The sequence below is a fragment of the Rhinopithecus bieti genome, unplaced genomic scaffold, assembly GCF_001698545.2.
Source record: "Rhinopithecus bieti isolate Rb0 unplaced genomic scaffold, ASM169854v2 scaffold_14215, whole genome shotgun sequence".
In the NCBI taxonomy this organism is placed as follows: domain Eukaryota; kingdom Metazoa; phylum Chordata; class Mammalia; order Primates; family Cercopithecidae; genus Rhinopithecus; species Rhinopithecus bieti.
In genome coordinates, this window is record NW_016808057.1 from 2,171,324 (window position 1) to 2,197,839 (window position 26,516).

Here is a 26,516-nt window from a genome sequence, read left to right on the forward strand (position 1 = left end):
AAATAGTGGCTGGGTGCGGTGGCTCACACCTGTAATCCTAGCACTTTGGGAGGCTGAGATGGGTGGATCGCTTGAGGTCAGGAGTTTGAGACCAGCCTGGCCAACATGGTGAAACCTCGTCTCTACTAAAAAGACAAAAATTAGCCGTGTGTAGTAGTGCATGCCTGTAATCCCAGCTACTTGGGATACTGAGGCAGGAGAATCGCTTGAACCCAGGAGGCAGAGGTTGCAGTGAGCCGAGATAGCGCCATTGTACTCCAGCCTGGGTGACAGAGCAAGACTCTGTCTCAAAAGAAAAAAAGAAAATATAAATAGCATGTTACGGATTTTCAATGTATATGGCCTTGCAAGTAAATTGGACTCAAAACAAACAAACAAAAACCTGTGTAAACAAAAGGTAGGCTACAGGTGTAATCTGCTGCTTGTTTGTATATACAGTAAAGTCATTTTACCCTATTGGATTAATGCAAAAACTGTTCTAAAGCCAAGGGATAAATTGTGTTTCTGAATAGCTCCTTCCTTCTCCAAGCCATGGTAGCTTTGTTTGTTTGTTTGTTTGAGACAAGGTCTTGCTCTTTTGCCCAGGTTAGAGTACAGTGGCATAGCTCACTGTAGTGAGCCTTGAACTCCTGGGCTCAAGTGATCCTCCTGCTTCAGCCTCTCAAGTAACTGGGACTACAGGCATGTGTCACCACACTCACCTAATTTTTAAAATTTTTTTGTAGAGACATGGTTTTGTTATGTTGCCCAGTCTGGTCTCGAACTCCTGGCCTCAAGCAATCCTCTCGCCTTGCCCTCCCAAAGTGGTGGAATTATAGGAATGAGCCTCTCAACAGGCCCCAGTTTTTAACATAGAAATTTTCAAAAGTGTGTGTGTATATGTGAGCACATGTATTACATAAAGAATATTATGATCCCAGCGGGGCATGGTGGCTCACAGCTGTAATCCCAGCACTTTGGGAGGCCAAGGCGGGAGGATCACGAGGTCACGAGATCGAGACCTTCCTGGCTAACACGGTGAAACCCTGTCTCTACTAAAAATACAAAAAATTAGCCGGGCGTGGTGGCGGGCGCCTGTAGTCCCAGCTACTCGGGAGGCTGAGGCAGGAGAATGGCGTGAACCGGCGAGGCGGAAGTTGCAGTGAGGGGACATCGCGCCTCTGCACTCCAGCCTGGGCGACAGAGCGAGACTCCGTCTCAAAAAAAAAAAAAAAAGAAAAGAAAGAAAATTACGATCCCAGTCAACAAACCACCAGTCCCAATAATGGCCAGTTTTATGTCATTTTTTAACCTCACTCCGCCACCTATTGTGGTAGGCCTTTTCCTTGGTTCAGCTAACGACGGGGTCCTTTTCTGTCCCACGGTCATGAAAATTTAGGCTCCCAGATGGTTTGAAGGGTGAGTGAAGCAGGGTTTGTATTGGGTGAAAAGGAAGAAAAGGGGGAAACAAGGACCCTGGCCAGATAGAGTGCTGCCCACCAGCAGCTTGAATCTCAGGTTCCACACAGGAAAAGGTGGGGCAAGGTTCCTCTCTGCTGCAAATGTCCTGAACTTCGTGGCGAGGCTCCACCTCACTGGCCTGGCTGGTTGGAGTGTCTCCAGGGATCCCTTCCCACGTGGCTGCCTCGCTATTGTGGGAATAGTTTTTAAATGTTTAAAAATTTTCTCAGATCCAAAGATCTGACCCCCCAATTTTTTTTTTCAATTAAGTGATAAGAAGAAAATTGACTTTTATAAAAATATCTTGAGTCTTAGGACCAGAAGAGATACAATTTCTCGCATAATTTGCATATATCTGATCAAATGTGCCATATCTTCGGTTTGGCATAGAGTTGTTCTATGTTGGAAAAAAATGAGCACATTGCTTGTTAACTGCATTCTTTCAGGAAAAGAAGTCCTTAGTCACCTGTTAACATTCCTGTGCTCTGCCGGGCGCGGTGGCTCACGCCTGTAATCCCAGCACTTTGGGAGGCCAAGGCGGGTGGGTCACCTGAGTTCAGGAGTTTGAAACCAGCCTGACCAACATGGTGAAACTTCATCTCTACTAAAAATACAAAAAATTAGCTGGGCGTGGTGGCACGCGCCTGTAAATCCCAGCTACTCAGAAGGCTGAGGCAGAAGAATCATTGAACCTGGGAGGCAGAGGTTGCAGTGAGCCGAGATCACGCTATTGCACTCCAACCTGGGCAACAAGAAAACAAGAATGAAATTCTATCTCAAAAGAAAAAAAAAAAAAAAAAAATTTCTGTGCTCAACAAAAAGAATGGCAATATAGCAATGAATGTTGTCTGGAGTTTTGTTTTTTTCTGATAGTCCTGGTGCAGTGGTTAAGCATTCAGGCTTCCTATATTAAATCTTGGCTGGACCAAGATTTGACTGGAAAATTTAGACAAATTACATCATTTCTGTGTCTCAGTTTCCTTATTCTGATGCTAATACTACTTATCTCACTTGCCTGCTGTGAAGATTAAATAAATTAATACATATAAAGAATCAAGAAGAGTTTTTGGAACATGGTAAATCACACATATATTTCCTACTATTACTCATTTGAATTACAAACCTATTTCAGGCCAGGTGAGGTGGCTCATGCTTATAATCCCAGCATTTTGAGAGGCTGAGGCAAGAGGATCCCTTGAGCCCAGCAGTTTGAGACCTCCTGGGCAACATAGGGAGACACCCTTCTTTACAAATATAAAGAAATTAGCTGGGTGTGGTGGTGCATGCCAGTGGTCCCAGCTACTCAGGAGGCTGAGGTAGGAGGATTGCTTGACAGGAGGCTGAGGCTGCAGTGAGCTTCGATCATGCCACTGCAATCCAGCTTGGGTGACCGAGTGAGACCCTGTCTCCAAAAATACAAAAAAAGCAAAACAAAACAAAGCAAAAACCAACAATAACAACAACAGCAAACTTGAAAGAGTTGTGCATCCTTAAGACACTATAGGAGCATTAACTTCTTCTTCTTCTTTTTTTTTTTTGAGACAGAGTCTCGCTTTGTTGTCCAGACGGGAGTGCTGGAGTGCAGTGGCATGATCTCGGCTCACTGCAACCTATGCCTCCCAGGTTCAAGCGATTCTCCTGCCTCAGCCTCCTGAGTAGCTGGGATTACAGGCGCCCACCAGGATGCCTGGCTAATTTTTGTATTTTTAGTAGATATGGGGTTTCATCATGTTGGCCAGGCTGGTCTCAAACTTGTAACTCCAAGTGATCCACCTGCCTTGGCCTCCCAAACTGCTAGGATTACAGGCATAAGACAGGGCACCTGGCCACGAGTGTTGACGTTTAAAACATCTTTTAAAATTATAAACAAAAGGCAATGTTTTAATTATGAAAAAATACATTGTCCCCTTTGCCTGAAAGATTACTTTTCAGTATTAAAGGTTTTTTAATGTAATGTTTTGAATTGTAAGAATCTCAAGAAAATTCTTTTTTCGGAGACATTATGTTTAGAATTATAAAAATTAAAGCATATGTTTGTTCATTTAACTTTCATGGGATTCCTCTAAAATCCAAAGAGACACCATTAGAATCCAAATAAACAGAAAACATTAAAATATGGTTAGAAAACATGTTCTCGTATATTCGACGCTATTCTTAACAGATCATTACATTTTAAAGGTATTTACAAGAAAATACAAGGTGCTTCCTTAAATGATTTTAAGAATCTTCAAAAAAAAAAGACAGAAGGACAGAAAAGAAAAGAAAGGAAAATAAAAGGTAATTAAAATATTCATAGTAGGAAAAGGTCCACAGAGCAGTCTGGCATGCAATGCATGTGTTGAGCTGTAGAAACCTTAAACATCCTGGACCAGAAGTCAGCCAATCAGGGGGCTGAGAACCACATTTCCATAATGATGATTGGCTGGTGGACTGGAGGCTCCGCTGAGCTGTGAGGAAGGGGAGGAAAGGCTCTGCTGAGAAAATAGCAAAACAACTTTTTGGCTTTCTGTTGTTTATTGCATAGTCTCCAAATCATTGTAGTGATTCATTCTTTAGGAAAGCTTGTTTTGAAAACAAAAGAGGCACAGTTGTTCACAACGAAAGTGATATTCAACAGCCAAAGGAGCCGAGTATAATGGAACTCTTTTATTCTTCTTTAAAATAAACTTTAGTCTCCTGATTTCATCTAACCAAATATGTTAAGAATTCCTAGGTGATGCATGAAGGTTGGATTTAAATCATAAAATTAGGCAGGGGTTACTGTTTCTGATAAGTATCACTGCTTTAGTCTGTCGGCTTTAGAAAATGTGCACAAATAGAATGTATTTTTATAAAATGTGAAAAAAAATCCTTAAATTCTAGCATCAAAAGTATATGTAATGCTTTCACACTTGAGGGAATTCTGCCACTCTCCAAAAAGAAGCTAATGTAGGCATTTTTTTTTTCCTGCAGTCATATATGTGTGAAAGTTGGAGATACCTTTATCAATGTGTTTGGTATTGCTCTCAATTTTTACACATATGCAAAAATCTACTGTCATTAAGTCATAGGGATTTTTAAAATGACAAACGAGGAAGCAGAGAAATGGAGGCAAAGGAGAAAACTGGAGTGGAACGTAATGGCTGGATCCTGCTGCCTCTTGATCTTCCTGTGCTTGGTGGTATTGCATTTTGTTGTAATTGTTTTGAATTCAAATAGAGCAGTGACAACATTTCACCTACAAGTTTTTAAATTTAGTTTTACAGACATTGTATCTACAGGCCATCTATCTGGAAATGAGAATAACTCTATAATGCAGATTAAGCAGAAGTATTTTGCAGTCTCTCCCAGTGACTATTCCTTGGCTAGCTAACAGACCAGCCATTCAGAAACAATTTTCTTCAGGCTGAAATTATGTGCTGACCTTAGCAGATCGCTTCCCATAATAACCCTTCCCCCACCCAGTGCTAAATACAATCTGTCTCCTACTCACTGTAATAACGTGCAAATGACTGTAATTTTACAGACAAGAAACAGCCCAAAGTGAAACGTGTCTAAACAGAGGTCGATTTGAAAAATCAGGGCTATTACCTAAATCTGTAAAATACATATTGTAATAAAACCAGCAACAGAAATCTCCAATAAGTAGCTCTTTTTTTTTTAATGTAGCTTGTGTTTTGATCTTCTTTATGCAGTCAGTCTCCACTGGCATAAAAGAAAAATCCTTTTCCAGAAATGGTTTCATTACATGAGATGTAAATTGCCTTACTTTGCTAACTGATCCTCAGACCTTGCTTGGGCACCCACTCAGATACAGCTGCACACACCACACCACAAGAGCCTGAGCCAAGCAGAGGTACAATTTCAGATACTTAACACTGACCTACATTGCAGTTCTCTTAATGCAAGCAGTATACAAATGTTTTCCTTTAAAGACCACGTTGTTTTGCCATATTTTGCTAGGTTCTCCATAGCTGCAAGTCATAAAAAAGATGCAATTTGTTGCCTTTTCTTTTTGATTATTTTAAGATGGAGGATTGGAGACTGTATGAGGAATTACATAAACATAGAGGGTTTATAAGTATATAAAGTTGTTCACCTTTATATTGCTCTACTAATTAAATGCACTGTAGTCTTAAATAAATTCGTGTAATATTTGCTTTATATCGTCACAACTTGTTTAAGGTAACCTGTGTTGTAAAGACATGTCAAGACAGTCATTATTTTCCCTCCCTTGGATGGAGGGTCTTTTGTTATACTCTAAGGAATTTAAACTGAAGGCGAATTAATAGGGCATAGGAGTATCTTGAAAAGTTAACATAGCAGAGTTATACGATGTGTGTAAGTAGCCATATTTACAAAACGTATATTGGAAATGTCCCACAGTCTTTCATGGCAGGGAGAAGACTGTTGATGTTTTTCTTCTCTGAGAACCTTGCTCCCCAAAAGGACCTGAAGTGTTATGGTTTGCAGGAGCCCCTCTTTCCACGGTAGACAAGGCTCTTGGTGCTTTGTCTTGTTCCAGTGATATTTCAGGATAATGCAAAACGTCAAATGTTTGACCAAGAACAACACTGCTCTTCTCTTTTTGGCGACAGTTATCTAGAAATGGATATTTTTTGATTTTTTTTAAAAGACAGGGTCCGGTTCTGTTGCCCAGGCTGGAGTGCAGTGGCGTGATTATGGCTCACTGCAGCCTCGACCTCCTGGGCTCAGGTGATCCTTTCACCTCAGCCTCCTGAGTAGCTGGCATTATAGACCACCTTACCCGACTAGTTTTTTTGTTGTTGTTGTTTTTCAGACGGAGTCTCGCTCCATCACCCAGGCAGGAGTACAGTGGCCTGATCTCAGCTCATTGCAACCTCCGCCTCCCAGGTTCACGCCTTTCTCCTGCCTCAGACTCCTGAGTAACTGGGACTACAGATGTCCGCCACCGCACCCGGCTAATTTTTGTACTTTTAGTAGAGACGGCGGTTCACGGTGTTAGCCAGGATGGTCTCGATCTCCTGACCTCGTGATCCTCCCGCTTCGGCCTCCCAAAGTGCTGGGATTACAGGTGTGAGCCACCGCGCCCAGCCTAGTTTTTTAATTTTATGTAGAGACGAGGTTACCCTGTGTTTCCCAGGCTGGTCTTGAACTTCTGGGCTCAAGCCATCTTCTCACCCCAGCCTCTAAAAGTGTTGAGATTACATGCATGAGTCACCACATCCAGCCTGGGAAATGGATATTGTTAAAAGTACTACCCAGAGGCCGGGCGCGGTGGCTCAAGCCTGTAATCCCAGCACTTTGGGAGGCCGAGACGGGCGGATCACGAGGTCAGGAGATCGAGACCATCCTGGCTAACACCGTGAAACCCCGTCTCTACTAAACAATACAAAAAACTAGCCGGGCGAGGTGGCAGGCACCTGTAGTCCCAGCTACTCGGGAGGCTGAGGCAGGAGAATGGCATAAACCCGGGAGGTGGAGCTTGCAGTGAGCTGAGAGCCGGCCACTGCACTCCAGCCTGGGCAGCAGAGCAAGACTCCGTCTCAAAAAAAAAAAAAAAAAAAAAAAAAAAAAAAAAAAAAGTACTACCCAGAAACTTGAATTGGATTTAGCATGCAGGTGTGAAAAAGTAGAGACAGTGTTTTTTCTAGAGGACCTTTAGCAAGTCAGGATGTTACCTGTAGGGAAAAAAAGCAAAGACCTTCTAGTGTTTGTGTAGGTGTTTCATAAGTCATCAACTATATTGCCTAGAAACCAGGGCAGGACACCCGCCCGCTGCCTTGAGGCCATCCTGTTCATGAGCAAACCCAGAGAGATAAGAATCTTTCTCCATAATCCTCTGGGATAACCAGTAAGTTTCTCATTATGTCTAAATTAAGTTCCTTTTCCTATAAATTAACCCCTTTTCCATGTAGGTTTTATTTTTTATAACTTTGCTTTCCACTTTTTCCCTTGATCCTAAGTAGATTTCAAGTGTCAATGTTGGCATAAATATAGAAAAGGTAGGCCTAGGAATAGACTCTCTTACAAATACACACAATCTGGAGAAATAGATATATATTTAGACATGTTTCTCATTCTGTTGCCCAGGCTGGAGTACAGTGTTACGATGCAGCCTCCAACTCCTGGCCATTAATGATCCTCCCACCTCAACCTCCAGAGTAGCTAGGACTATAGGCATGTACTACCACACCTGGCTAACTTTTTAAAAATTTTCTGCAGCTGGGCACAGTAGCTCACACCTGTAATCCCAGCCCATTGGGAGGCTGAGGTGGGAGGATCATGAGGTCAGGAATTCGAGATCAGCCTTATCAACATGGTGAAACTCCGTCTCTACTAAAATACAAAAATTAGCTAAGCGTGGTGGCACACACCTGTAATTTCAGCTACTCAGGAGGTGGAGGCAGGAGAATCGCTTGAACCCGGGAGGTGGAGGTTGCAGTGAGCTGAGATCGCGCCACAGCACTCCAGCCTGGGTGACAGAGCGAGATTCCAGCTCAAAAGAAAAAAAAAAAGAATTTTCTAGAGACAGGGTCTCACTATGCTAAGCAGGCTGGTCTTGAATTCCTGGCTTCAAGCAATCCTCCAGCCTCAGCCTCCCAAAGTGCTGGGATTACAAGCATGAGGCCTAGCCCAAGAAATAATCTTTGATCTTTAATAATGTACCCTAAATCAGAGGAAATAGGCACCAAAGAAAGATCACCATGTTTTCCTGTGTTACTGCTAGAAGCCCCTGGCCTCCTCAGCATCGAGATCTCCTGTCTTTAAAAAAGGAGGAAAGGGACCTTTGGATGACCTTAACAATGATGTATAAGCAGAGTCGATCTTGAGACCCAAGGAGGGGGCAGTGGAGGTTGTTGGAGGTGGGATGATACTTTTTTTTTTTTTGAGATGGAATTTTGCTCTTGTTGCCCAGGCTGGAGTGCAATGGCCCGATCTCGGCTTGCTGCAACCTCCGCCTCCTGGGTTCAAGCGATTCTCCTGCCTCAGCCTCCCGAGTAGGGATTACAGGCACGCACCACCACGCCCGGCTAATTTTGTATTTTTAGTAGAGACGGGGTTTTCTCCATGTTGGTCGGGCTAGTCTCCGGACCTCAGGTGATCTGCCCACCTCGGCCTCCCAAAGAGCTGGATGATACTTTTTAAATGCCCGTTTACACTATCCTCATGCTTCTTCCACCCTCTGTTCCAGATACTCATTTCTAGACATCTCCTCCTTTCTACCACATCTCTGAGTAGACACTAAGGTGTAAAATTACATAGTGAGCATATTATACAGTAGTGCATTGGTATTATGAAGTATATGCATATGGATATTAGAATGGAGATAAATAGGTTCCTAGTTACCTTGATGAGAGATTAAGATAACATTTTCCTCTCTATAAATACAGAAAACTTCCCAATTTTGTGAGAAGAGTAGTTCTGATTTTCAAAACTGGTAGTTAATTGTCTTAGTTTCAGTCACCAATTAGGTGATGGTTCTCTGATGCCTCTTGATTGGCCACTTTGTCAAACAAAAGAAGACAAAACAAACACAAGAAAAGCCAGTCTGACAACACTGGTTTATTCAAAAGTCTCCTGGAAGAACCTGGGAGGAAGGAGGTGGGGGTGGGGTGTAAATGGAGTGTGCAGACGTTGGAATGGAAGGAAATACTTCAATTTGTCAAAATGGTTTGGGTTAAATTATGTGGTCGGGTCGGGCCTAAGCCTTCATCTTCGGCCAGTAGGTTTTCTCAGAAAGGTTTAAGGTTTGGGTTTAAGTGTTGAAGCTAGGGTTAGATTGGATTATTTGATTATTAGGAACACTAAATTTTGGTTTTAGTTAGACTTCATCTGTGCTGCAGACGCTGTAATCTGTTTTGTATTGGAGGAACTCCAATCTTCTCCAGCTTCACTAGGTCTCACTTTTAAATGTTCCATTCTTTTAAGAACTAACTATTGATTTTTCTAAACTAATATAACATATGGGGTAGGCATGGGCTTCCAAAGGCTGAGATGTAGATGGCACCCCAGGGACACAGGAAGTGCCCAAGAGTGATCTGGTCCTTTGAGAAATCACTCTTTTAAAAGAAGAAAAGTCAAAAAACAGTATGGTGCTGTATTCTTATCAATGGGGCATACACAAATGTAAAATCTGTACATTCAAACATATATAACAAACCTCAAAGCTAAAATGGATCCCTAATTTGCCCATTTTATTTGTTAAAGTACAGCTTTGATTTGAATACAAATCGACTTAGGGAGAGCTAAGGACTATTACAGATTGCATTCCTCTGGTTTATATATCCCAATAAAGGGTGGAAACTGCTGTTTATTACTATTTGCAGCCTCAAATCTAGTTCATTTATGGTAGTGAAACAGCTAATTGGCAATTTTTTATGGACTAAATATACTGAAAGCTCAAACATGAGTCAATAGCCATTATTTAAAATATGTGACATAAATATTTTTATTGATCCACGAAGTCATCACTGAATATTTACATCAGAAGCTGTCTTCCGCTAGCACTCATTCACTTTATGTGTCCATATGACTCAGTTAAGACACAAACTTAAATTGCAATTGTCATGTGGAAATTACAATCCCAGTAGTACTGGATCTTTACAACTTGGGATCATGATGCTTTCAGTTTACAATACCCTTTGACTTTAAAATGTCCATATTGTAGCTTCTAAAAATAATGAAGGTAACAAAAAATTCAAAATTAAATGTACTCTAAAGGCTTAATATATGTAAATACACTAGCTTAAATATGTTAGCTGTTATAGTAAAACGCTAAACTTGTTATTTCATATTAACCTCTCTTATCCTGTGACCTGAGTCTCATTAACTTGGTTGCTGGCATTTGTCCTACAATAAATTGTAAAATATTTCTGTGTTTGTGGATTGTAGATGTAGCATTCAGAAGATTTATGACACCCGGTTCCCAGCAGTAGGGTGAAAGATTTGGGGGAAGAGGAATTCTGAGCATTCCACAGTTTAAATATGTGTACTGGAACTGTTTAACAGTTAATCTTCCTAGTATATTTAACTTTCACAAGTCAATTTTTTAAAAGATGAAGCTGGCCCGAGGTGTTACTATGATTAGCTGGGACCTTATTTTAAAATTAAGTTTTTCTTTTTTGGCGTCAATAACACCAGGTGGAAAAGATTTGTTACTAATTCCAGGGAAGAATCATTCACATAGTGTTGGTTAAATGGTCGCCTGCATTCACACTTCAGTGCTTGTAGACCAGAGCCCTGGAAACAAAAGGGTTACTTGTTTCCCCACCATCGCCTGTACCCGCAGATCGATTTTTCTTATTTAATCAGCGAGTAAAAAGAGAGACACAGGGAAGAAAAAAAAAAAAAAAAATGCAGAAGGGGCAAAGTGGTGGGGGGAGGGTTGAAAGCCAGAAGCTGCAATACAGAAAATCAGTCTTGGGAGTTGGACTGCGGAGTCCTTGGAACAAGGAAGGGAAGCCAGCAAAATGCTCGCAGTCATTTCCACACAGCCAGCCTCCCTTTTCTCCTCGCTACGCGCTAGTGGCTCATTTGGCTTCTCTCTGCCACCGAGCGATCACATACATTATTTCCCCCAAGATAACACAATCAAACTTGTATTTACCGACATCCTCTCCTCACAGCCTGTTTGAGATTTGTTTTAATAAAGAAGTGTTTTATGTGAATGATGTAGTAATTGAAACGGGCGCACCATTTTTTTTCCCTTCTTACTGCGGGAGGTTCCTCAACCCCAATCTGGTTGGAAAATAAAACGCTTTGTCTCCACAACCACCCCCCACAGCACCCCCACCCGCTCTCAGTGTGTGTTTTATACGTGTGTATATCTCAACCCCCTACAGTAGCCAAGAGAAAGCAGCTAGCCAATGAGAGAGCCCAGTTTCATAAAAGCTGCTCTCTGATTGGCCCGATGCGAAAGGGCACTGGGAACAAAGAAAAGTCCCTTTCAGGTATAGAGGCTGAGAGCTTCTTTTGCTCCACTCCCCCTGTGTGTGTGTTGTGTTTCAGTCCTGATTTCAGTGTTGCAGAACAAGCTTGTTGTGTGTGTGCACCAGGGGGATTTTTGTTTTGCTTTTCTTAAATTTTAATTTTTGCTTTTATAAAACATACACAGGACGGTCTGTGACATTTGATGGTCCATCTTCTTTAATAATAAATTTGTTGAAGAGATTATAATTTCCAAAATAAAGCGGCTGCAACCAAACACATTCAATGCAGTTAGAAGGAAAAGGTCAACTCGATCCAATACAGACCGTAAGTACGGTTGCGTGGTGTGTCTCTATATAGCACTTAGCGGGGACTTCATGCAGGGGAATGTGCGAGTTTTATGCATAGAAATGAGGAACTAGTTACAGGGTTTGGCTTTTGCATTTAGAACAACAACCCAAGAAGGGTGAATTTTATTCAGTGGAGGGTGAAGCATTTGTAACTTCACACAAATTAAGCTTGACTGGGCACTCGGGGTAACTTAGAGTAAATTAGCTTTTGGGCTCTAACCCAAAGGAGAATAAAAGTGACACAGTTACATATCCTGCTCTGCAGTGTCAATTCTCTAGCTCACCTTACTTCCTCCCTCTTCTGTCCTAGGTGGGCAGACCCCTCTCCCAAACCGATCCAGGAAAATGGGGGCAAGGGCAGAACAAGCCGATTTCTCTCTCCTGTCAGCTCCCAGTACCCGATAATTTAATATTAAACAAGGGAATAGTCACTCATTACGTGTCATGGTTATAATTACCATTCGCCATCTCCTTGAAAAAGCAAGCAACAAAAATACCGTTAAGAGAAAAAATAAAAGCCCAACCCAACCCAAACAAACCCACAAATAGTAACAATGGTGTGTTTATTACAGGACCAGGCTGGTGAGCAAGCAAAAGGTTTTTCTTTGTTTAATACATGAAATGGGGGTCCCTAAAATCCAAGTAGCTCGGAGGTACCCTTCTCCCTCCCCAAGGCGTCCCTGTCCCTGGCCCCTTGGGAAAGCTGATAAATTGGAGATAAGTTGAAAGGTTTATAAAGTGTTTCTTTAAAACATCTGCTTTGCTCTTGTGCTCATTACATTTCACTCCTTCCGAACTTCGGAGATCCTAGATCTCCGAGAAATGTTTCACATTCATAACTTGTAGCTTCGCCCACTGCGGGGGGGCGGGGGGAGGAGGTTGGGGAGTGTGTGCAGGGGAGGGGAGAGACCTACAGCTTTTTTTTAAAGACCAGATCAGTATTTTCTTGATACGCTTGTCACCATTTTTGTTCTCACGACAACCAATTGAGCCCTTGATCCTCACGTGATGTGAAAGGCTTGCACTGTAACAAAATCGCTCCTTTTAGATGGTTGGTTGTTACTAACTCGCCCATCCCCCTCTCCCAGCCCCGACATTTCCAGCAAAGCGACTCTCCACTTCCAATCCATCAACAATTCATTACTGCTTTTAGCTTCCAAACGCCAGCTAATTAAAAATACTAAGCCAAGCTCCGGGGCCATCTGACTAAACACAGGAGGGGGTGGGTGAAGGGAGGAGGAGGAGAGAAAAAATAAATAAAAGGGAGACACACCGTTTGCTGCGAGTATCAGAGGGAAAAACTCCCTCAAAAGGTCGCCTTAAAAAAAAGAAAACAAACCAAAAACCTTTTTTTGACTCTAATTATCGAATTACCACATGACTGATTGACCTGAGCGACAGAGGATTCCACTCCTCTCGGGAACTGTACTAGGAACTCAGTTCCTTTTTCTTAAAACAACGTAAGACAGGAAAACATCACATCCTTTAGGTTTCGAAGACTGAGCCCATTTTAAACGCCGTTATTTTCCCCACCCCACCGCCCCCCGCCCGAAGCGAATGCTGTTATAACTGGTTTATCAGCTCACTGAATCATCTGCTCCCTCCTCCTCCACACCTTTCTTTTTCTCCTCTTGCCCAGTTTCTCATCCCACCCTTTCTTCCTCCTCCTCCTCCTCCTCCCCCTCCTCCCTCTCCTCCCCCCCTCCTTTTCTCTTAAGTTAGTTCAAGAAATCAAATCTGTCAGGACGGGTGGAAAAATGCCACTTCCCGACTAACAGGCGGAATCCAGCCCAGATTTTCAGTCCTTTCTTCTTATTCTTTCTTCCCTTTCACTAATTTATCCCGATGTTAGCACATTCTGTCTCGTTACTAGCGGACGCCTGTAGGTTTGCTACATGGGATCATTACTGATCACGGTGACTCTGAAGTCTGGAACTGAAGGCGGAATGAGAAGTTGGGAAAACTTTTTTCTCTAAACTCTCTGTTTTTTAAAAAACTATTATTCTCGATGCTTGTTAAGAGGAAAAAAAAACCTTTGGTGCTTCTGTTGTGAATGTGAAACATTATTTTCCAGCTGTACAGTGACACATTTTTTTAAGGAGAAAAGGACTGATTCGTTTGCCAAAAGGGGGGTGGGGAGGTGGAATAATGTTATCGAGTGATTATTCTGGCTGAGATGTGTTATTTGGTTTCTTCCTTCTTGATCATTTGGTGTTTAAGTAAAATGAGGCACAGGCTTGTTTGCCGAGTGGAGTGGGAAAGGCATTTTGATTTGCTGGCCTAATTAAAAAAAATGATAAAGGATTAAAAGGTAAGCAATGTCTGTGTGTGTGTATGTGTGTGTGTATGTATATTTATTTATTTTTTTCTTGACAATCAACTGTTAAAAAGGGGCTGATCCCTTTAAAAACCGTTTTAACTGCTCTTTGTCAAACACACACTCATTTGCGGTCATTGAGGCCACCTTGGCGCAGATCACTTAAAGTGTATGTCTTAATCAGTTTTCCGTACAGTCAGTAGCACCATATTTAACAGAGTGAGCAATTCTGTGACCTAGGAATACGGTAGAATTGTTTAAATGTATTTTTTTTTCTCAAAAGGCAGATCTTTAACTTTTTATATAACACTGTCTTTTCTAGAGAGAAATGCTCTTAAAAGACATGTATATTTAAAAAAAAAATCGTATAATCTGTTGGGGAAAAGAGGATAGGAGGGAGGTATGTGTGTGTATTGGGGGCAGTTATTGGTTTTTTTTTCTGTTCCTTACTAGGAACAAAACCAGATCGCCCAGACAATTTGTAAAAGAAGTACTGAAACCTAAAATTAGAAATAAGGAAATTTTAGCAACATTCTATTCTGAAAACTAGCCTCAGAACTTCCAGGGTCTGGTCTTCTAAATTGCAAGATCTAGGACATGTTTAGGATGTTTAAAGCTGTGTTCTTCCTTCTTGTCTGAGTGTTCAGGCTGTGTTTCTGGGGTTGAGATATCACATGTGCCAGACAGAAATCCTAAAGTTTAAAAGAGAACACAAAAACCTTTCTGGACTTGAATCAGATCCTTAAGATAATTTAATGCTTTTAAAAAGGTGATTATCCTTGTGTTGTTGATAAAGGGATTTTCTTTTTAGCTACCGTAAGATGCTTACTGTCATAGGTTTATTTTTTGGGTTTGGTTATTTTCCTTTAAACCTGATATTGGACTGTGGAGACAATACATGAGCCACCTTACTCTCCATCCTTCCCTGTCCCCTTTACTGATTCCCCAATACTAATCGTTTTTTATTCTGGTAACACCCAGACAAGAAATATTCGACTTTTCCCCCCTTCACAGGAAAAGGTGGACCTGGACTGAGGGTGTAAAATCCCTGGACACATTCGTGAGGCAGGAAAAAGAAGAGGAAGATTAGAAGATTTTTTTTTCTTTGAGAGAAAGCCCAGCGGAGATAAACGAATGTCCCCTCATCTCCAAAGGAAAGTTCATCGGATTTTTATTCTAGAGAGCTCATCTTCAGGATGTCAGTGAACATTTCTACTGCAGGAAAAGGTGTGGATCCAAATACAGTTGATACTTATGACAGTGGCGATGATTGGGAAATCGGGGTTGGAAATTTAATAATTGATTTGGACGCTGATTTGGAGAAGGACAGACAGAAATTTGAGATGAATAATTCCACCAACACCACTAGTAGCAGCAACTCCAAGGATTGTGGAGGTCCGGCCTCCAGTGGGGCTGGTGCTACCGCAGCCTTAGCTGATGGCCTAAAATTTGCTTCTGTTCAGGCCTCTGCTCCCCAGGGGAATTCACACAAAGAGACCAGCAAATCAAAAGTGAAAAGGAGTAAAACTTCTAAGGATGCTAATAAATCTCTGCCTTCTGCTGCCTTGTATGGGATTCCCGAGATCAGCAGCACTGGCAAGAGGCAGGAAGTCCAAGGGCGCCCTGGAGAGGCAACTGGCATGAATTCAGCGCTGGGTCAAAGTGTGAGCAGCAGCGGCAGCGGCAACCCAAACAGCAATAGTACCAGCACCAGCACCTCTGCCGCCACCGCGGGGGCAGGCTCCTGTGGGAAAAGCAAAGAGGAGAAGCCAGGTAAAAGCCAGAGCAGCCGAGGCGCCAAGCGGGATAAGGATGCGGGGAAATCCAGGAAGGACAAGCACGACCTGCTTCAGGGCCACCAGAATGGCAGTGGCAGCCAGGCCCCTTCCGGGGGGCACCTCTATGGCTTTGGGGCCAAGAGCAATGGAGGTGGCGCGAGCCCCTTCCACTGCGGGGGCACTGGGAGTGGCAGCGTCGCCGCTGCAGGGGAAGTTAGCAAAAGTGCCCCGGATTCAGGGCTCATGGGAAACTCTATGTTGGTAAAGAAGGAAGAGGAGGAGGAGGAGAGCCACAGGCGAATCAAGAAACTGAAAACTGAGAAGGTAGGATAAAGTCGCCTTCCTAGATGTCCTACTCTTCTCTGTGTGCATTTGTGTGGGTGTGTGGGGGTGTGCCTCTGTGTGCCTTACACTTCTTTATGCTTTGTGGTTCTTTGTGAGATTACTATGATATGCATCCTTTATATTAAAATTCGATATGGGGGAGCCTACTTGGGTGCAGTGTTTGGCTCTTGCTTCTGCTGTCCTTGCTGCTGCTGCTGCTGCTGCTGCTAGTGATGCTAGTGTTTGGGTTCCCAGGTGGGAGGGCCTGAGTGTTCTAAATACCTTTTGCCCTGTAGATCGGTTCCTCACTAGTCAGCAGGTTGCTGACTTTTAATAGAAAACCTGCTCATGCACCCTCTTGACTCTTGTCCTGGTTTCTTCCTTAAGGGGAACAGGTTTCTATTTTATTTTATTCATCCTAGTATTGCTGGTAATGTGTCCTTAGGTGCAAGGTTCAAGTTCCCTCCCTGGAGAGGAATGTCGAGGATTCTAATTTACATTCTACCCTCATACCCCCCTCTTTTTTTTTTTTTTCTTACTGTCTACAAAGTAGTACTGTGAAAGGATATCCTTGAATGAGTTCTTGTTATTGGTCCTGAATTAAACCCCAAGCTTGATGTGTTGGGTCGTTGGTTTCATAACTGCAGAAAAACTCCATGGTTGTGGTGTTTGTTAGCACTCTACTCTTGTTCCCTTACCCAGTTCCAGTTCTTAGCTAGAGATTTAAGAGTGTTATCACTTGGATACCTAGCTTGACTGGGGAGCTGCACAGCAGCTAAGAAGAATAAAGCAGACTTGCTGGACTGATGCTCGTGAAATGTGAAAACGTAGCCAAAGGGGATGCAGACGGTTGAGTGAATTGGAGTATAGAATTATGTGCTGCATTTGAACGGTGTGGATGGTTGATTTAGACCATTTGGACCCTTCCTCCCATCTTTGTACAAGTCTATAGTTAGACACTGCCTTGGAAGAACTGCCCGCCCTGACACCCACCCCATGTTTTGCTGCTTAGTCATAGACCACATTGACTAATGTTTGGGAACAGAAGGTGTTCTGTCCACTAGGCAAGTTTGGAAGGAGTTAGGGGTGTGTGTGTGTGATATTTCTATGAAATTAGTCTTCATATTAATTCTACAGGTTGTGCCTTGCAGAAGCAAGATTTCTGTCATGTGGGTTGTGGCATGGTTGTTTGGGAACATGCTTATTAAATAATTTTGATTTTTTTTTTTTTTTTTTTTTTTTGCTATAGTTGGTGATTGGGATTGTACGTGGTGATAATATATCTTTGGAGAATTATTTCTGCGTGAAATGGTTCACTGCTTCTTAAACTTTTATATTCTTGTTTTTGTGTTCAGGATTTAAGTTAGAGTATAGGAGTAAAGTTTTGATTTTTAAAAGTTGATAGAGGCACATTAAGGTGTAGATAATGCCAAATTTGCAAAAAGCCTCTGAACACTTATAAATTCATACCCTCTTGGTAAGATACATTGATGAATATAAATGAGTTTTTTAAAATTCCAGGTTTTGATTCTTATGTTTAAATGTGTAGTTTCACATTATTTCTGCTAAAAGACGTTCTGAAATCTTCTTATTACTTAGTACAGTAGGGCATTTACTTTTGTTGCCAATAGTCTTCAAATTGCAGTTCTAATCTGCTTTAACTATCTAGATGAATTGCCCTAATCCAGTGCTCACAATGGCTGTGGTTAAGGAGTCAGAGCCATTTGATTGGATTCACTGGCTGCTTGGAATGTGGGAGGTACTGCCCTTTTGCATTCCCCTTAGCCTTTTAATCTTCCAGCCAAATGTTCACATTCAACAATTTTGTTTAGCTGGCAATCGGAACATTTCAGTATCTCAAAGGCTGCTGTCATGGCAACTGAGATTAGAGCGTGGTGTCGTTTCTCCAGTTTTTGTGTTCTTTTCACTTTCCAGTCACAGAGGAAACTGGGTGAAGAATGGAAGAATTAAATTATTCATATACATGCAACTCACCTTCAGTTACAGCAGTATAAATGTGATAAATATGAATTACATAAATGAAGAGCAAGCAAGTCATGATGGATCTGGGGTGCGGGCGGAAGAAAGCACATTGCAATTTAGATTCACTTTTGGTCCTGTACCAGAGGAAGCCGTGCCACCAATCTTAGCCACTGGAATTGGCACAGGGGCCCCTCAGAGGCTTGGATCCAAGGGCTTGGATCCTGTAGTGTTGGTCATTCTCTGTCAAGTTGGGCGTTGGCTCAGGATCTCAAACATTATTCCTTAAGGCTTTTCTCCCCACCCCCACCTCATCCTGAGAACGACTTCTCTTAAGAATGCTTTCATCCTTGGCACACAGAAATGGCACTCCCTTGTATGAATGCCACACAGGAAAGTAACTCTAATTCCATTAACTAGTGGTTGCATCAAATTAGGCATCCATTTAGAAAATGCTTCCTACTGATGTGAGAATACCTATTCAGGAAGTAAAGATTTAGTAGGACAAGAAGCTTCACCTGAAAAAATATTTCAACACTGAGGTTTTTTTTGACATTTTATATAACGTTTTAATTTCCTTCAGCCTTGCTTGATTATCTGGGTTTGTGAAGAGTAAGTGCCTGCAGAGTGAAGATTATTAATTTTCAGCAATCAGATGAGGCTTGTGAGGGGCCACGTGTGAAAACCAAAGGGGAGTGTATGTGTGTGTGCATATATATATATTCTTTTTCTGGTTGGAAGGTTCACAGGAGATTCATAAGACTTGCTGTCACCGGTTAATTTTTACAGCATGCTTAAATGTCTATTTTTGGTCTGTTTATTCTGTTTCTTCACTACACAAAGTCATGTAAAACATGATAAATTGGACCTTATGAAACCTAATTAAATCAATGAGTGTTCTACTCCTTTATGTGGAAACCACAAGTATGTTGTAAAAGTCGCCACTCCCTTCATACGTGAACAAAATCAAAACATGCCATAATTCTAAGATGTTTGAGCTATATTTCTGTAGCCCATTTTGTGGTTAAGCCACCAGTGACATGTCTGAATAAGTAGATTTGACGGGTTGACTTTGGTTGTTAAAACCTGCCTCTCCACCTTCCCCTCCTTTCTTGTGAAGCAAAATAACCTTGTATTGAAGCTCTTCTTTATGCATCCTCCTAGCCATCTCACAGTTTTGACTTCCCAGATAGGGAGGCATTCAGCTGGGCTTTATAAATAAACAGTTTATACATAAAGTTGATGGATTTATTTGATTTCTAGAAAATTCAAAATATATACAAAACTCAAAATCCTAAAAGTGGCTGATACTTAAACAGAAGTGAAAGGCACAGGAGGTCATATAGTTGTGTCTCAATACCTATTCAGGGAAGATAATTATTTCTGTAATATCATATTGCTTTCATTAAGATGGCCCTGGTCATAAAGGTGGTGTCTACAAATGGACCTGTCCATAAAGGATATCATTCATTTTATTTTATTCTTTTGTAGAGGCCTTTTTATACTTCACTAGGGAATTCTGGCACATTTTCTAAGTGAGTGTGAGCAGTTTAAGAACATATTTTGATTAATGAGTTTTGTGGACGTTATGCTTTTTTTTTTTTTTTTTAAATATAGTGTCTCATATGAATTCTGCCTAGAGTTTAGTGTATCTACTGTGAAATAAAAGAGCAGAAAGGTCACTTGCTTTAATTAAAGAACAGAGTCCATTGTTGTTGGACAGCTAACTGTTTTGAAAGCTACATAAGGGATTTTAGCTGTTAAAAACGTTGGTAACTAAGGGTGGCTTCCAATCAGCATTGATCTAGCTCCTTACTTTTCTATAGCTCTCCTCACAGGGTGACAGGGCTTTTTGAGGTAGGGAGGGGCTGCCCTTTCCCCAAGAATGCTTGGAACTTAGGTATTTTTGTGATCAGACCCATCACTGAATTCTGACTTTGGTGTGTGAAATCCTTTTGCTTTGCTGGAGAGAGAAGGAATATGCATAACTGATCAAGATTGTCCTATAGGAGATAAATAATGTTTTGCAACTTTTAATAAGTTTGCAAATGGTCTGTAAAAAACGGTGGGGGGAGGGATTGATAGTCCAAATGTCATGAGGTTAAGAATGCTCTTCAAGTGAAATTGCTTGGCTGCAAGATGGTTTTAATTAGACTGTTATAAAGACTTATTTTTCCTAAGCAGCATTTTATAGTTAGTAAATGAAATGTATGCCGAAAGTGCTAAGCAGAAATCTCCCTAACCGCAGAGGTGCTCAATAACCAGATTCAAACAACATGGAAAGTGCCATCTGTTCTTGGTTTTCAGCATGAAAAAGAGGGATTGAATGGCTGAGATTTGCTCCAATTTTGACAGTGTCTGTGTGCGCGCGTGTATTTTTTTTAATTTAAAAAAGTTCACCTGGTACTTCATAGAAACTTGAAATTGCAGTAATATGAGCAACACTGTGAAAACACATGTTCCTACATTTATTTTAACCAGTTCCACTTTTATTTAAAAGATTTCCAGAAGCCCAGCCATTGAACACTTTATAATGGTTATACAGTTCCTGCAGGCAATCACAATGAGCGGTCAGCTTTCCCAAAGATCTGACTATTTAGTCGGTACCTGAATTATTCTGTCAATTTTCCCCCTGGAGGCAAGGAGGGGAAAAGGCGCTCACGCCAACTCTGGTCAGCGTTTATCAGTTAATCTAATTGTGTGTGATATTGCTGTGGACTGGTGTTTAGGATACATAGACCTTGCTCTTGTTCAGAGCTGTAATCTAGGATTGTTGATAATGAGGAAAATATCCTTTTAAGGAAGGATAACTTTTGAGTCCTTGACTTTTAGACACTAAGAATCTTGGTTCTGGGTTTAGTTAGAGCCCTGGGTAAAACATTATCCGGCCTTTGTTTGAGGTCTTCTATTGAAGCTAATGACTGGGCTTGTGCCTCCCTGAGATAAATGACATTATCTCTGAGTGGCCTGACAGGAAACAGACATGTTAATGGTGAAGCTGCGGGGAGGATCTGCTTGGGTTCTGACAAAAGAGTCGAGAAAGGGACCCCTGGTTGTGGTCATTAACACATAATGCATTCTTGCTCTTCCTAAGAGGCCCTTGATAATTGGAAAGCTATTTTAGCCACAAGCACTTAAATCATAAATCTACTACTCCTAGTTCTTTGCATTCTTAAAAGTAGCAAAGTAATGTGTTTTTTGTTAACAAGTGTGTGATCTTGTTTTTTAACGTGGTGGCAGTTCTAGGCTGCCTGGGTAATGACGTGTGGGGGAGCTGCACATTGAATTGTTTTTATCAGCTGAGATCCTTCTTTGTCTTTCAGCATTGCTCAGCCATCCCTCTACTTTAATAAAGTGAAAAAGTGGGTACAGAGCTGAAAATAAGTCATTTTTATGCTTGAAGATGTCTTGTGGGAGGGGCATAAAATCTGTTTCATAAGATTTTGTGCAATGATTTGAATGTGATGAAATCTGACTTTTGGAGTGTATGTTTTCAAAAGTCATGAGTATAATTGAGTTTCAGTGCAGTTTAAACTCTCTCTTCTTGAACGAAGATAATTGCCATGTTGAACACACTCTAGAGGTGTAGAAGAGGTGGCAGGATCATGTTATTCTATTCTCTAATGTTAAGCACTGGAAGTTTTTCATAGTAACTTCTGCAGTGCAACATAGTTTTGATTGCCAGCACTCTGAACTTGCCAGCAATCTGAACATCAAGGGTTTTGCTTGAATACAAAATAGTTTATTCCTAAATTACTTGTATTACATTCCTGTGTCATATGGAAGTCAGAACTAAGGAAATACTGGGCTCTCCTTGTTAGTAACATCTTAGGGAAAATAACCCTTCTTCACTAGGATTCTTGTTGATAAATGATCATAATACTCTCCTCTCTTAATGTAGTCATTGAAGATTAAAGGGTTGGAGAACAGGCGAGCTCCTTGCCTCAGTGATGACTTAGGTTGTCATTAGAGAGTAAGTAATATGTGTATGATATTGGTGCCCTGTAACTGGTATTTCATAGGTGTGTGTATATAAAAGTTGTAACTGCATATATAGATGTTGGATTGGGAGTATTTAGTTAGTATGAGCTTTATTCTCTAAAAACTGTTCACTGTTGGTTTTACGTTCAACTCTGCTGCAGAGTATATGGACCTCTCCCTCTGTGTCTAATTCTTTCTCCCAACTGCACTTTCACTAGTGACTACTTGCTCCCTGTCTTAAGTTCTTTTTAATTTAAGCTCAAGGTTTTGGCAATGGGAACAAAGCCTTTGCAACTGAATGAAAGGTTGTTAAACTATTCATAGTTGATTGACCAGCAGTTGGGCTGTTTGTAATGTTATTTTGAGAGCTCAAAGGATATGCAAGAGGGTGAGACTTGGCACTTTGCTCCTAAAGCTGAATTTTGCATATTTGCTAAATTTTGCTTAGAAATACCTTTGGGAATGTAGTAGAAAAGATGATGGGTTTTGCCTTAAGAACTGAAATGATCACAAAGCAAATACTTACATTTTGCTAGGTCAGTAGGCCTTGAACCACAGGGATCCCATCTGGTATTCAGAAGGCTTTTCCCCCCAGTGAAACTAAATGAAAACGTAAAGGTATAATATATACCTTTTTATATAATATATATAATTGTAATAGAGAACACAAAGGAAAGGGTGTTTCGGTTAGAACAAATAGGTTTGAAATGATGAACAAATACTTCTGTGGGTTTTTCAAAGCCACTTTCTCTTCTTTCTCATCTCTACCCCCTGACCTAGTTTGATTATTATTCACTGTGACTATTCCAGCCCAACCACTGAGCTTTCTGCCTCCAGGGAATCCTCATTGTCAGCTAGCACCTTAAGAAAAATGTGTCTACAGGGACATTTAGGCATATTCCAATAATGCCACATGAATGTAGCTTTTACAGTTTAAAAAGCAAGTAAAAGTACATTGATTATATTTTGTGTTGTACATAATGATTTCAGAAAGCAGATATTTAGGTTGTGGAATTGGCTTATTATGTTAACCAGAGAGCAGATGGCATGGTGCCACAGACGAATAATTTTACTTAAAGGGACTTTTAAGGTTTTGATGTGTTTTCTTTTCCTCTTATTTCCCTGATGGCTTCTTTTTATTGAAGGGTAACTTAAGGAGACCTGGTAGCAATTTTACTGCCTTCCCCTGACAGTTTGAAATAATAGCTTGGTCTTTGGTTGCACTGATCTTCTACCAGTCAACTCGATTCTGGTTTCTGTCATGTGGCAGAGAATTTTTAAAAAAGTGTTTGTAGTATGTTTTAAGAAGTGGACTCTTTTATATGCCTCAATTAGCAACAGACGACAAAGTTCCAATTGGTCACACTTTCATAAACTCCTGGAAGTCACTGTTTGTCCTTTTGATTAAAGAAAACTCCTGGTTTAGTTTCTTAGGAAAGCACATCTGGCCCTCTGGCCGTTTTCGGTACACCTTTTTGTCCTTCGCATTAGTCACTGAAGGTTCAAAGGTTGTGTCTAAGTTGTTCCTAGTTAGGTTAGAAAATTTTCTCCACGCTGGAGGAAATGTACTTTTTTAAAAAAAATTTTTTTAAACTACACTCATCATGTGCTTGAATTCAGCTGGCATAAAAGTACCTTTTGTTTTTGTGCCTAGATTTTACAGTTTTATCCATTCTTCACCTCAAACATCACCAGGGTGAGTTGGAAAGCATCTTCTAACTTTTTTTCCAGAGTGTGCATAGCCAGACCAGATTACTTCTGGATTTGCTGTCACTTCCTTGACTGATTTTATGGATGGCTCATGTTAAAAACAACAAAAATGTTTGAACTGGAAGGGTTGAAGCCTTGGGTTTTCATTCTTCATGGAGAACTGTTTATTTGTGTGTGGTTCACCACAGTACATGGATAATACTATCAAATCTGTGCTTTATTATAGGCTTATGACTAGCACAGCAGCACTTTAGTTATGTGTTCCCGTGCTTTAGTTATTTGCCAGTTCTTTTGTGATGGAAATGAAATTAGAGCTGAATCTTTGCAGCGAAGGGGAAAATAGGCACAACAAATAGAAACTATCCCTTGAGCCAGTTAAGAAGTAAGCAGTGGTGATTAAACATCTTTTTTTTTTCAAAATAATTAAAACACAGAGGAAGCTACTTCCATTTAGCTTCTGTGAAGATGCATGGAAGATGAGCTCAACACTTTGAGAAGTGGAGGCTGCAACTAGATTTTATCCCCTTATATCGTTTGACATCTTCAGTAATTGAAAAGCGATTCGTATTCCCAAATCTTGAAACTTCTCTGAAGGTGTAATTTGAGTTAAGTAATATTGTTTGTTTCTGCTCCCAAAAGGGAGCAACATGATGTTAAAACAGAGCAACTGAGCCTCTCCGCATCCAACTCCATTTGGTCAATTGTCTCCATTTACATTCCTTGCCCAAATCTTTCAACAGCCTTTCCCATGATGCCGCAGCAGATGCCAGACACTGAAGTAGAAAGCGAGCAGCTGTTTCCAAACATTACTCCATTGCTGTATTATCCTCCACAATCTGCTTTCTTTTGCTCTTCCCTTCCCCCATCCTTAAAATAAAGAAGCCTTCTCTCCCTTTGACTTTTGCATCCTCCAGTTTATCAGTGTGCAGGTTTTCTATCTTATCATTCGCACTTCAGCAGGTCCGTTTATTGTTTTCGCTACGGGAGCAGATGGAGGGCCCTGGGCTCTTGGGGGCGTGGCCGCTGGCACCTCAGGCCCGGGGCTGCGCGCTCCCGACGGGGCGGCGGGGGCGTGCAGCCGGGGACGCGCCCTTCTTCCCGCCGGGGACCCGTTTATGGCCCTGAGCGCTGTAAATCTGTCAGCTCTTCACGACGCCTTCACCTCTTTCTTCATTTGCTCCAGCTTCTAGTTTGACAACGTTCCCCTGAGGCAGAATTCTAATCTGCTTCCAATTAGTTGCAAAATGTGACTGAAATTTCCACATTATGACTGCTGTTTTACTTGCACGCACACATCTAGAAACAAATTAATGCTCTTGAATATTTATTTTTTGAGCCCTTGGATTTACTTTAAGAGGAAGAGTTTCCAACTGTTTGGAATGACTTCCAGGGTTTGCATTTTTTCCCGAAAGCCGAATATACTGGGTACATTAAAACAAAACAAAGCAACTGTGTTGCCCCCCATCACTTACTAAGCCTTTTCCATCTTTTCAAGATTTCCCAAAATGTATTGCATATGTTTAAGTAATGCAAATAAATTTTGTAGTATTTCTAAAATAAACAAAACAAGGATGTTTGGCTAAGGAAGGGTCCCTATGCAGTGTTTTAATAAAAGAGAAATATACACACACATTTCCTTCTAAATATAGCTTAAGTATACTTTGGCCAAAACACAAAGACTTTTGTTCCACACTTTTAAATTCTTTCATTCAATATTCAAAAGCTGTAAACCCAAATAAACGAATTGGGTGATTAATTGGCTTGGCACAAATCTAACGGCAGCATTAAAGAAGTTACTGTGGGCATTAATGTGTACCCAAGTTTTTGTGTAGGTCTCTGGAGCACACCCTCCCTCAGCGAGGGGCTGGGGCGGTTGTGCTGAGATCAGTATAGTAGGTGGGTTCCTGTGACTTTGATCTTCCCACTCCCTCCTTACGCCAATGTTAGGAGAATGGACCTAGCTCTGGGGTGGTTCTGTTTAGAGGGTGATCATCACCCATCACCCCAACTCCCATTTCCTCTCTTTCAGTGATTTTTTTTTTTTTTTTTTAACAAAGATGTTGTTCCCCCTGGTTATATGTAAATATTAGAGTTGTTTAAATCTTGGTTGCTGAGAATGTCAAGACAACCATTTTATTACTTGGCTTAAAGACTGCTTTCTCAAGTACTGGAGAATTTTAGTACCAAGGCAGTGGATCTCTGGATTAGTATTTGTGAAAAGGTGCTACTCCTAATGTAAACAGCGAAATTTACTGGTGCATTTTATAGTAGAATTTAGTCCTCAAGCATCTTGGCAGATTGATATCAACAGTAATAATGGGCTTTAAAGAGGTGTGAAGGATTTTATTGATGGTAAAGTGGTTATGTTGATCGCATCACTGTGTATTAGTTTCTGAGTAACAACTGCGCATGTAAATGGTTGCATGAGTTTTTTAAAACATCTTTATCATATACAGTCATAAAAGCCTATATTGATTGATTTCTAATGCTCTTTTATGTGCCACTTTCAATCTCTAATCAGGAGGTGGAGAATTTATTTCATTTTGTTTCCACAAAACCTATTCAAAATTATTTCTTAGATATATAGAGTATACATTATTTAAATGATTTTCTAAAAGCTTATTTTTAGATATGCCAGAATTCCACAAAAGAAGTTGGAGTGCTCTTTGTGTTGCTTCCTTTCTTCTTACTCAATGACTAGTAGTAGAAAAAAACAGCCAGATTGAAATCCTTAAAAATTTAAAA

The 26,516-nt window shown here is 41.0% G+C and overlaps 1 protein-coding gene across 5 annotated transcripts in view; it reads left to right on the plus strand.

The window, feature by feature from the left end:
- The first annotated feature begins 11,365 nt into the window (after positions 1 to 11,365).
- ZNF608 (zinc finger protein 608) overlaps positions 11,366 to 26,516 on the plus strand; it is a 114,735-nt gene continuing 99,584 nt past the window's right edge. For 2 of the 5 annotated variants that reach the window (XM_017885366.1, XM_017885368.1), the window contains exons 1-2: positions 13,392 to 13,992; positions 15,013 to 16,100. In XM_017885366.1, the coding sequence (XP_017740855.1) occupies positions 15,195 to 16,100 (906 nt within the window). In that variant the 5' untranslated portion in view covers positions 13,392 to 13,992; positions 15,013 to 15,194. Of the gene's footprint in view, positions 11,659 to 13,391; positions 13,993 to 15,012; positions 16,101 to 26,516 lie in introns of those variants that run through there. The other 3 variants (XM_017885367.1, XM_017885369.1, XM_017885370.1) reach the window with 3 other exon arrangements.